Raw genomic sequence first — 12593 nt, forward strand, 5'->3', positions numbered from 1 at the left:
TGTGAGCCACCATGTGGTTGCTGGGAATTGAACTCAGGACCTCTGGAAAAGCAGTCAGTGCTCTTAACTGCTGAGCCATCACTCTAGCCCCTGTCTTTCTTTTTTTCTCCCTGTTCATGACACTGGAACACTTAGGGACTGTAGAGAATAGAGTAAGTGTATGAGAACTTGTAGTGATGTAAAGACAGATTGTACCTATTGCCGTGGAAGGTTCTAGTGTTCTTGGACCTTCTCCAGAGGAGTGCCTTAGAGGGCTGAGGGATCTACCAAGAGTGTGACTGCATCTCTGTGGAGAGGCACCCTGAGCACTGTGCTAGGAGGGTGGCACTATGTGTCCATGCAGGGGAGGGACACTTGGTTTGGGGAATGCAGGTTGGGTTAAGTGGCCAGAGTCTGTGATTGGAGGCCTAGGGAACAGTTGGAAAGGCCAGGAGCAGCGTGGGGGTGGGGTGGGGTGCAGCGGGGCGGGGNGGGGTGGGGTTGGGTGGGGGGCTCTCTGCGCTTGCCTGTGCTTGCGGTCTGGGTGTGCCGTGCGTGACTGTGCCTACTGCTTTCACGTGGGTTCCAGGGGCGGGAAGTCCAGTCATTCTCAGAGGTGCTAAAGGAAGCAAAAGACAGCTTCCTCTTCTGACCAACTTGTTCATTTAATTTTAGGTTTGTTTGTTTGTTTGTTTGTTTTTTAAATAATCTTAGAGTCAAAGTGCCTAAAGCTGTCTGTTATTTTAATTTGGAAATATAATTATTCTTGGCTTTGCCTAAATTCTCTTAATCCCATCGCCAGGAAAGACAGGTGACCCATAAACCTGAACCGATTCACTCATGTTTCATGTGTGTGAAACTGAGAGCTTTACATAAATAACCTGCTTTGTAATAAAATGTTACACAGCATAAAGGAAAAACTAACTCAGTGCAGAGTGTCTTGCTGCATATTTTTTCTTGTATAAAATAATTTTTACGCTGGGCATGGTGGTGCATGCCTTTAATTCCAGCACTTGGGAGGCAGAGGCAGGTGAATTTCTGAGTTTGAGGCCAGCCTGGTCTACAGAGTGAGTTCCAGGACATCCAGGGCTACACAGAGAAACCCTGTCTCGAAAAACCAAAAAAAAAAAAAATTGTTTAAATTAAACATATTTTGATCATATTCTCTCCCTCCCTCCACGTCCTTCCAGATCCTCTCCCCTCCCTACACACCCAAGTTTAAGTTCTTTCTCAAAAAAACAAAAAACAAAAAAAAAAAAACCAAAGACCTAACACAATAAACCCCTCAGAATCAAAAAATATAACAATGTAAAACAATACCCCGAAAGATAAACAAAGTGTACATTATATTTATTTATTCTGGTGGGCTTTATTATTATTTTTGCTACTTGTGTTGTTCCAATTCGATAGTGAAAAACATTCGTTTTATTTGCTTTTCTTATTGGATATGATTTTCTGATCTACAATTTACAAAAATATGTGTCCAACTTCTTTGCGCTGAGAGGGCTTCAAAGCAATGGTACAGGCTTTTAGCCATCGGCAGGCAGATCTTGTTTCCTAAAAGTCACCTCTTGTTAAATATCCCCCCACACCGCCACCCACACCAGAGAAGTGTTTGGTTCCCTCCAGAGTGCCCTAGGAAAGGAAGCACTCAGACAAACGATCATCGGAAGGACATGGGAGCGAGCTGGGAGGTGGTGGGGTTAAGCTGCCTGAGTCTATGATCACAGGCTTACCGTATCTGTGACTAAATATGAGAACCAGATGGAGTGTAAACCAACTGAGTTACGTCGGTACCGCTAGTGAGTGAGTACGTGAGGCCAGGGCACACCTGACTGACAGCTGCCGAGTTGTCATGAGTGGAAAACTTAGGGATCATTTTGTGGCTGTCACAGTAACAGTCTATTCAAGCAGGTAACATCAGTGGATGCCAAAGTGTAGCAGAAGTTCTGTGAGGAGCAGGGGGTGTGCTCATCGCCCCATAAGTCGTTTAATGATCGAAAAGGTGAGAAATATAACTTTAACTTCCAAACCAAATGACCAGCGCTCTTATCACAAAGGCCAGGGAATCAGCTGGGCTGGGGTCACAGACATGGAAACAAAGTCTGCAGTATGGTTTGAGGCAGAAAGCAGGGCTGCTAGGCCGGTGTGTGGGACACATGGACCATGCTTGGGGTTTGGAGACCAGATAGATGATGCTACTCAATTTCCTGATTTTCGTAGTTGGTCTGCAACTATGTCAGTGAATGTCTGTTCTTAGACAGTACATCCTAGGGGATCAAGGAGTGAGCCTGTGACTTAGTTTAAATAAGTTTAGGGACAACAGAAAAGAGAATGATAAAGGCATCAAGGAGAATGTTAACAGTTGGTGGACTGGGTGAAGAGTGGAGTTCTTGGACCATTTACAAAGTCTGAAGTTCAAAATGGAAAAATACAAAGATGATGTTCTCTGGTCTCAGTTTTCATTGCACTGGAACATATGGTGTTGTCAGTGATATAACTTGGCCGTTAGTTTATCAGTGGATGATGCTCAAGAGGTTCAAGTAGCCTGAAGAGTTTCTGGAGATCTGTCAGCCTTCCTCACAGTCATCAGATGCATGAGGCAGCCAGGCTTCCTGAAAGTGTGTTTTGAGTGAGGGTCTTGGCTTTTGTTTTTGTCTTAAAGCCTTACTTGTCCTAGGTCTTCATTTTCTGGGCTTCTGAGCCCTTACCATTCCAGGTCTTCAATGTCTTGGGCCTGTGGATGTTTACATTGACAGAGCTTTAGTTCAGCTTTCCTCAGGGGCTGTCATGGGGGAAGGTGGTGTACACCTGCAAGTGACAGTCCTCAAACTATATTCTTTTATGTGTTTAAAGATTTATTTATTTATTATATGTGAGTACACTGTAGCTGTCTTCAGACGCACCAGAAGAGGGCGTCAGATGTCATTACAGATGGTTGTGAGCCACCATGTGGTTGCTGGGATTTGAACTCTGGACCTTTGGAAGAACAGTCAGTGCTCTTAACCGCTGAGCCATCTCTCCAGCCCCCAAACTATATTCTTGATTGCTTTCTCTTTCCTTCCATCCTGTGTGTGTGTCTGTGTCTGTGTGTACACGTGTGTGTGTGTGTGTGTGTGTGTGTGTGTGTGTGTGTGTGTGTGTGCGCACATGTGTGTGCTGGAGAGCCTGGAGTCTGTCCTCCCTCCACCTTCATAGGGGTTCTGGGATTGAGCTTGAATCACCATGGTTAACATGGCAAGCGCCTTTACCTGTTGAGTCATCTCCGGGTCTTTTTTTTTTTTTTTATTTGGGGTAGAACCTCACCATGTAGCCCAGGCTGGCCTAAGACAGCAGCGTCCTCTGCTTCCCAGTGCTGGGATGACAGGGGTCACCCTGCTGGGCTCTCTACTGATTATTTCTATTTCAGATTAAAGAGGGCTATGCTGTATTTTTAAACTCTGATTTGTCACTTATTAGCCGTTATTTCTTCTCTAGGAAGTGCCTATTTTTATATAATTTGCACCTCAGCACAACTCCAGGTTCTGCTGGTCACAGACTTTGTGTTGCCTACTGCAGAGGTGTGGACAGAGGCTTTCCGTATGACACGCACCTTCCGTATGACACGCACCTCGGGAGGGTTTTGGCTGGTGACACAGTGTGTCTGTCATTTGCACAGTAGTTGATAATGTTAGTGATTAGGAGGCCTCATGTACGTTCTCTAGTAGAATGAGAATAAATTGATAATTTTATTGAAAAAGAAAAGCAAAACTAAAAATTGACTAATAAGCAGCAGTTAATTGAAATCCGAGGAAAACCCTATACACAAAGCAATCCTGCGGTGTATCTAACGGTCGCTGTCTGTAACGGAATGCACTGGTGAGCAGCTTGCAGTGGAGGGCCTGCCTCACAGAGGGAGTGCACATGCTTACCCCCACCTTGCCCCTCCCCCCCCTTCCTGGCCATTTCCCTCGCTTGCATTCCTGTCCAGCGCCTTGGGCCTTGAGATTATACTGTTGGGTCTAATGAAAGTACAAAGCTAGCATTTATAGTGCCGTGTGTGTGTGTGTGTGTGTGTGTGTGTGTGTGTGTATGTGTGTACACATGTGTGTGTGTACACGTGTGTGCATGCGCAGTGTGTTTGGATCTGTAGGGAAGTAGATGTAATTCTATGTCATTAGGTTGGTGCCACTTGAGAGACAAGTGCAACAAATGACAGACATGGCGGACGGCGAAGGGCGCGCAGGGAGCCCCGGTGCTGTTTCTAAGAGTGTGGTCATGTGCTTTGAATGACAGACATGGCGGACGGTGAAGGGCGCCCGGGGAGCCCCGGTGCGGTTTCTAAGAGTGTGGTCATGTGCTTTGACCAGTTCTTTTTAGAGGGTGGGGAGGTTTGAGACAGGGTTTCTCCGTGTAGCCCTGGTTTTCCTGGAACTTACTCTGTAGAGCAGGCTGGGCTCAAATCACAGAGATCCACTTGTCTCTGGGCAGTCTCAGTTTCTAGTTCAGATGGTTCAGGTCATTTAACCCCTTACCTTTCAGAAAGAGAAATCAGTAGGTTCTTGACGGCATTATTCTCGGGGTCCTTTAGCTTCCTCTTCCCTCCCCGCTCCCCTCCTCCCTTCCTTTCATTCACTACGTTCATTCCTTGGAACAGTTTTGGTGTGTTGCCCTGGTTGTTCTGGAACCCTTGGGGTCAGGCAGTCCTTGGAGTTCACCTCTCAAGTAGCTGGGGCATACCTCAGCTATTCAGCGCATTGAAATTAAGCTCTAGTGTGTACCTGGCTGGAAGCTCTGCGTGTTCCTCATACAGAGTGTAAAGGCGGCCACATAGAGAAAATGAATGGTAGTGGACAGCTGAAGAGGGAGGAGGGTGAGAAGGCAGGATTTGTCGCCTGGGGAGTCCCAACTGCAGAGACCTAGGTAAAGTGAGGGAGAAGCTGAAGTTGATGTTCAGAGGGCTCTGTGCAGTCTGTGGTGACGAGGAGTGGGTGGGGACTGCGAGTGGGGACTGCGGGGAGACAGGCCACTTCCACGAGGTGTGGGTGAGTCTGTGTCTGCTTCCTGTGCTTTCTCTTGGGCTCTCTTCCTCTGTATGTTTGTGTTGTCCTACTCTGATGTGCTGGGTTTGGTTTATCTTATTTTTTTCTTCTTTGTATTCCTTAGAAGCCCGTTTGTTTTCAATGAGAGGCAGAAAGGAGGTGGATCTGGATGTGAGGGAGGTGGGGAGGAGCTGGGAGGAGTGTGGGGGAGAACCATAATCAGGAAGTATTATGTGAAAATAAAAGAAAAAAAAAGAAAAAAAATCAATTTAATTGGGCAAAAAAATGTATTTGTATGTACACAAATGTATTTGTATGTAAATGTAGACGCATGTGTGAGCTTGTAGTCTCACTAAGGAAAGCACATTTGAGGAAAGATAAGACTGGAAGAGTGGCGGGGGGTGGGGGGTGGGGAGCCTATTCTGAAGCAGTGAGCGCATTTATTCAGAGGAGGCTGAAGAGATGAAGGGCCGGGGCCTGAATGTCCAGAAATCTGAATGTCCAGCCAGAATCCAGGCAGTTCTCCAGCATGTGGGACCTTTTAGAAGTATCAGTTCCAATCAAGCATTTGTGGGCAACGCCGGCACATTGCACAGCTCTCGAGAGCTGTCTGTTCCTTCAAGGAACAGTGTGAACCTGAGCCCCGGCTCCCGGGTGGTGCTTGGCAGTTAGGCATGATGATTCTGAGCCACGTGGCTGCTGCTTGTTTTCAGCTGCACGTGCTCTGTCCCTCAGGAGAACGTACACAGCCAACATGGGAGACATCCTAGGTGCTATGCAGGTGCAAAGCGTGTGGGAGCGTAGACTCTGAAGAAGTGAAGCAGACGAACTGGCATTCTGTGAGGGCATCATGCTACAACCCTCACCAACCTAAAGGTTACAGCTGTTCCTTTACATACAGGAAAACTGAGGATTGCAGGGGTCAACTCCAGGACGTACAACTCCTCTTTACGAGGCAAGATCCAGGCCTGGATCTGTGTTTTCCCACACCTGATGCTCATCTGTCAGAGCATTGTCCTTTGAGGCTGTGCCACAGGGACAATTGAGTGTCCAGTACAGAACATGAGTCTGTCAGTAACAAAAGACGTTCTCAGTGGAGGCCAGTTGCAAGGAGTATCTGCGAGCATGCAGAAATAGCAGAAAACGGGCCAGGAGGGTTCCTTACAGCCAGGCAGAAATGTCCACAAGGATCTGGGAGATGGATCATAGCACCCTAGAACTGAGTGCACGTGGCCCTCAGGGAGGGCAAGGAGCAGTGATTTTATCAGAAGTGAATCATCTGACAGCTCGAATCAGAGTCGCCCTTAGCATAGCTGAGGCTATCCATGTGCTTTCTCTGATGTGCCCATTCCGAAAGAGTCCAGCCAAGTGGAGCATACCTGAAGATTTGGGTTTGAACGTTGTAAATGATCCGAGGAGCATGCTGGTGGTAACGTGAGCAGTGTTCGAAGCTCTAGATTTCTGCCAGTTACTCCCAGGGAGGGAGAAAATCGGAAACCTGCCTCAGGAGTCTGGAGGCATCCTGGTAGGAAAGGAAGCGTCTTCCTGGAATCTAGGGAATGTTTGTTCCTTTAGCATCTACCCACTGCCTGGAGCAGTTCCCTGCAGGTGGAGGCTCTATTCTCTTTGAACAGCCTTACCAGCAGGTGCCTGCTGTAATGACACAGGGCTGACCGACACACTCCTGTTGACTTTCCCCCTCCTGTGTGTCGTCCGTGCCCCCACTCCTGTCCTCGTAGGTGTGCATGGATCCAGTGGTTTTCAAACTACCCTGTTTTCTTTCTCTCTTCCATGTAATTGCCATTTTAAGGGCATGGTCTCTCAGTGTCCCGGCAGTTTTATTTTTGGTCTGACTTTCTTCCTCTCCTTCTTGTCTTACTGGGCATGGTGTCTGTCACTAAATGCATTTATCTTAACATCACTCAAGACACGAAAGCTATGACTTTGCAAGCAGCAGGCTAAGTCTATTCTTTCTTACCAACTTCTTCTGAAACTGGGGTGACTTTGTGGCTATGACAGGGATACGGGGTGAGGAAGGAGGCACTCTGGCTGGTGTTTAGGAAACAACCAACTTAGATGTGAGTCCATCTTCTAGCTGTTATATGGGTTGTATTTTCTACTCACTTCCAGTCTGTCAGTTTCCAATTTCTGTTAGCCTTGACAAGGGTTCAGGGTTCCTGAGTGTTTTATTAGCGACAGCGATCTCCTTTGTAAAGCACTTTTATGCCAAATCTTCTGTGAAAAGGTTTGTTGCTGATGTACTGATATTAAAAGCTTGGTTCCTGTTAAGCCTCGGCAATCCTTTGTCTGCGGTCCTTGGTGTTGAACTTGGTTTCTCGATGTTGACCTCTAACCACCCTAATCTTGCTGGAGCCCTCTGCAAAATCTGGCTTCTGAATGACATCCACTTCAAAAAACAGTTTTTTAAAAAAATAGGTCTTGATGATTTTGAGGGTTTTTTTGTTGTTGTTTTGAGCAGGGTCTCATATAGCCCAGGCTGGCCTTTAACTCCTGATCCTCCTGCCCCCACCTCAAGTTTTTGTGATTGTAACTATGCACCATCATGACCCCCACCCCCTTTGGAATCAGGGTCTCACTATATAGCCCTGGGTGGCCCCAAACTCAATAAACTCACAATTATCTCCTGCCTTTTGGGATTAAAGGTATGCTTGCTCTCTCTCTCTCTCTCTCTCTCTCTCTCTCTCTCTCTCTCTCTCTCTCACCGTATCAGTCTGTTGTCATAACAGTTCTGTGAGGGGCATTTGGGGATTGCTGGTGCTGTTTTAGAAATGAAGAAAGGAGCCTGTTTGTGAGTTGTAGCTTATGACAAAGTGGAACCTGAGCAGATGTCTGTCTGGTCAACAGCCTCATGCTTCAGTGCGCGAGTTCCAGGAACATTGTCTGGCAGTAACTTGCCTGAAAGTAAACGCTTATGTGTATTGCTGAGCCACCTATAAGGAAAAGAACTCTAAGTTAAGATTATTTATATCTTAAGCTTTTTGTTTGTTTGTTTGTTTGTTTGTTTGTTTTGAGACAATTTTTCTAGGTAGCCATGGCTGTCCTAGAACTCACTTTGTAGACCAGGCTGGCCTCAAACTCAGAGATCCGCCTGCTTCTGCCTCCTAAGTGCTGGGATTAAAGACATGTGGCACCACTGCCTGGCTCTAAGTCCCAAAGTTAAGGAACAGACATTGGGTTACTTAATTTTCAAGCAGGCATGGTGTCTTTTGCATGTGCTGAGAACAAAGCAGACAAGGTCCCTCAGGTAATGAAAGTGGATTTCGTTTTCTACTTAGCTGTGGGGAGGTCTTGGCCAGAAGAGTCACATGTTGTGGCTGTGACTAGGATCTCTGTCAAGGATTGAGGTGCAGCTGAGGGATAGACTGGTGCCCAGCATCCCTGATGCCCTCAGGACTAGAGCACTGGAGATCCTCAAACTGTCATGAGTCTAAAAACCCAACACTATAAAGCAGCACATTACCGAGTAAAGCCAGAGGTGTAAAATATCAGTTATCTGTACTCTTCGCTGGAATTGAAGGAACTCAGTTAGCAGTTCTGGTGATCGTACCTTGTGATGGCCAGTTAATTATTTGTGAAAATGGCCATTTGTTTGCGGACAGGGAGCTCACAAGATAGAAATAGGCAAGAGAATGGTATAGAAGGATCCCAAGGTTTTCATGCTGTGTTGCAGTGGCATGGAAAGCCCACTAGGTGGTGCCAGGAGTTGACTTACCAGCCACTGTGGGATGTTTGCAGCTCATTTCCTACTGCCTTGTGAGTGTGGCTGCATAGCAGTTATGTCCTTAGTTCTGGTTCCTGAGCCCTTTTGTTCTAGTATCTGACCACATAGAGCATTTTGCCCATAGGGAGAGCCGTGGCAGTCAGCTCCCCTGCAGATAGTGCGCTGCTCAAGAGCAGAGTTCTGTTGCTCTCCTCTTTCTTGTGTGATGAGCTTCACAGTCCGGGCTGACCTTGAGATCTTCAGTGTATAGCCAAGGATGACCTAGAGCTTATGGCCCTGTTGCCTTCCCCTGGATGCCAGGATTCCTAGCTGCACCACCTTTTTACTGTGCTGGGTCAGTGCTAGGCTTGGGGCCCAGAGCATCATTAGCATCTGCTGGGGTTCTGTGACCTGAGTGTGAACATCAGCTTACCGTCCCATCCCTTTGCTTCGACGAGCTCACGTCCTAGTGCACAGCTCACTCCTGGGGGTGAGAATCTTGAACCTGTGAACAGTGTGGTTTCATAAGCCCTGCTCTGACTGAGCACTGACCAACCAACCACTTTCAGTATGTTCAAAGGCATTGTTGTAGATCCTGTGGCGGGGTCTTCCCTGAAGTCCTGTAGCTGGCTGTGGTAATATATGACAGACAGACCATGGAGTTCTGGGCTATGTGCAATGCAGATAGGAGTTTGTAAAAATCAGGGAAAACCTCTTTTTTGGCTTGCATCTCGCCGCCTTGTGTGGGCTTCTGACAGGTAATCTCATCTGCAGCTAGAACTGTCTGGCAGGAGAGAAAACCTACTGACGGCAGCAAAGACCTGCTCTGGGCACTTCGAGCATGCTCACTTGGGTCTTGTCATTTCATCGGGGACCATTAAGCAAATGGACATCCCGCTTTTGTTTTTTAGACAACAGATGGAGGCTTTTAAGCACATTGGAAGGACATTTGAAGAGGCTTCACAATACTGTGACTTCATTAATACGGTCAACCTACAGAGCAGCTTGTTTCTCTGCCTCTGCCTTCCTCATTGTGTGGCTACTTTTCTAAAGTGTCTGATTTGACAACATAATTTAGAAGTTCAGTGTTTGGTAATCCAGGAGCGTTTGGAACTAAACAAAAGCCGTTGCATGTACTTAACTGTAAAAACTGAGCGATCATCGAGGTAATCGAGAAATTCTGTTGCTGCTGTGTTGATGCGGCTTCAAAGGCTGTCTGTCGTTTCTTGGGGTGTTTGGGCTGTTTTTACTGTAAGAGCTGGGAGTGCTGAAGTCGGCAGTTCTGACTTCGGTGTTTGGAGTGTTAGGAGTCTGATTAGCCATGAAAAGGGAATGACAGCCCCCTTTCCCACTGCAAGTTCAGAGCTTGCTTGTGGTACCCCTCTGTCCTGCCCTTTGGGGTAACATTATGGTTTTTTGTGGTTGTTTTGCTCTTTTCGAGACAGAGTTCCTTTGTGTAGCCCTGGCTATCCTGGCCACCCTGTAGACCAGGCTGGCCTTGAACTCAGGGACCCACCTGTCCCCGTCCCCCCCCCCCCCCCCGGGGTTCTGGGATTAAAGCCTGGAGCCACAGCTTGCAGAGGTAACAGTATTTTAAAGACTGGTTAGAACTGGTCAGTACTCACGCGTTGTTTGAGTGCCTTTCCTTTTTCTTGTCAGTTGGGGAGCAAAACCTCGGAAGTGTTGGCACAGCTCAGTGCACTAATCGGACTCCTCTGTCTTTAGGTGATCGGTGAGGACAATGTGGCCGTCCCCTCGCACCTTTACAAGGTGATCCTGGCTCGCAGAAGCCCGGAATCTACGGAGCCACTGGCGCTGGGGGCCTTTGTGGTGCCAAATAAAGCCATTGGGTTCCAGTCCCCGTTAACCGAGTTCCAGGTGAGCCTCCATGACCTGGAGAAGATGTCAGGTCTGGTGTTTTTCCCCCGTCTGGATAGAAGCAGGGACATCCGGAATATTTGCTCTGTGGACACCTGCAAGCTCCTGGGTTTCCAGGAATTCACTCTGTACCTGAGCACGAGGAAGATTGACGGAGCCCGGTCTGTGGCCCGACTGGAGAAGGTTCTGGAAGCTTTGAAGAGCTCAGGGGTGGAACCTGACGATTACTTCCTGAGTCGCTATGGGAAAAAGCTGGAGGAACTGAAGGCTAAGGAGCTAAAGGACACCCAGCTGGAAAAGCAGTCCTAGTGTCTGTCTAGGTGTGCGCTGAGCACCTGTGACCACAGATTTATTTTCAAGAAATGATGGAATTCTGACCAAAATCCCTCCAAAGACTTGGGGCTCAAAACTCTGTTGTTTTCCTTCGCTGGGATCCAAGTTGGCTGAGATGGTTTTAAAACTCTGCTCTTCCCCTGCACAGATTGCTCTCGATTCACGTGCTCCTTCTCTCATGACCCTGAAGTCCTCCCATCTGTCTGTGTTGGAGGACCCAATGACTGCTCCTCCTCTGTGCAAACCCCGCTGTTCCCGTCTTACCCGTGGGGAGGGTGAGGCTCAGAGAGCTCTGTATCTTTCCCACTGTGTTCTACAGAAGTCATCCAGGGTGCCTCAGAGTCAAGACAAAGTTAGGTGGGGTGTAACTCAAGTCCGTACCTGCATCCACGGCTGTTTCTGCTACTGCGGCCTTCCTGGTGAGAAGGGTGTGTCTCCTCCTCACTTCATTTTTGTGGGAAGAAACAGTGGGTCTTTGAAAGATGGAGATACTTGTGGGTGTAAGCAGAGCCTGGGATTCCCTCCAGGGATCACACGGTGCCAGATAAGTACGTTTCTTGCTTCACTGGGACCTTTCTAAAGGAGCCCAAGAAAGGTGTGTGCCAAGAGTCACCGGGTACCTCTGGTCCTGCTGTCTGCTGGGCCAGCACACCACAGGTAGGTATAGCCTGAGCCCAAGGTCCAAACCAGCTCATTCCCAGGGGAAAGCGCAGCTGCTTTCTGTGCTGACCTCCAGGCTGGTTTATGCAGATCTTGAGCTGCCCTGAGTATGCACGCACAGCCCGGTAGCTTCCGGGCAAAGGACTTGTCTGAATCTGCCACTGCCACTGTCCTCCAAGCAATACGTGAGTGGTCTCTGTGGCATTGTGTTTGCCTCTGGTAGAAATGCATGACTTTACAATAAAGACAAGAAGGTTCTGGCTGACCCTCTTCTGCTCCTTCATTTGGATAAAAAGAAACCGTCGAGCGTAGGACACAGCGGCAGATTAACTCCGTTCTGCTTTACCCTCCTCGTCCCCATTAACTTGTGCTAGTCCTTCTAAGGATAGGAAGCCAAAATGTCACTGTGACCGAAAAAATCTGTTACTTTCTCTCCTCAGAAAAGAGGTGATGGCGGGGCCTGAGTGTTTCTCCAGGAGCCTGGAGAAGGAGGCTGGGCTCCTCCTGGCCGTGTCCCCGTGTTCTCACCATGTGTTTATGCAGCCGCGCTCCTCCTGTGGCCGTGCTCTCCTCTGCTGGCCTGGCTTGCTGGTGGCTTTGGAGTTTCTTCCCACGCTCTCCCCGCTCAGGAAGAGTCTTGTCTGTATCAGTGAGTTTCTGTAGCTTGGGATTTTGTTTCTTATGAAAGATGCTACCTGACCATTGTGAGCAAACCAAAAAGACAGTACGCCTGACTGCTTGCTTGCTTATTTACTTATTTATTTATTTATTGGATCTGTATTTCTTATGAATGTTTTGCCTGTTTGCATCTATGCATGCCACATGAGTGCCTGTTGCCCACAGTGGTTAGAAGAACTCATTGGATGCCCTGGAAATGGAACCACAGATGGTTCTGAGCCACCGAGTGAATGCTGGATTCGCTGCAATCGAATCGGGATTCTCTGCAAGAGCAGCCGGTGCTCTTGAGCCCCGATCTCAGTTTTTTTTTTTTTTTTTTTAAA

At 47.9% G+C, this 12593-nt stretch overlaps 1 protein-coding gene across 1 annotated transcript in view; it reads left to right on the plus strand.

Moving 5' to 3' along the window:
* Exog (exo/endonuclease G) overlaps positions 1-12315 on the plus strand; it is a 20042-nt gene extending 7727 nt beyond the window's left edge. The window contains exon 6 of the mRNA XM_021206999.1: positions 10447-12315. Within this exon, the coding sequence (XP_021062658.1) occupies positions 10447-10908 (462 nt within the window). The 3' untranslated portion in view covers positions 10909-12315. The remainder of the gene's footprint in view (positions 1-10446) is intronic.
* Positions 12316-12593: the final 278 nt, after the last annotated feature.

Source organism: Mus pahari, chromosome 10 (genome assembly GCF_900095145.1).
Source record: "Mus pahari chromosome 10, PAHARI_EIJ_v1.1, whole genome shotgun sequence".
Lineage (NCBI taxonomy): Eukaryota > Metazoa > Chordata > Mammalia > Rodentia > Muridae > Mus > Mus pahari.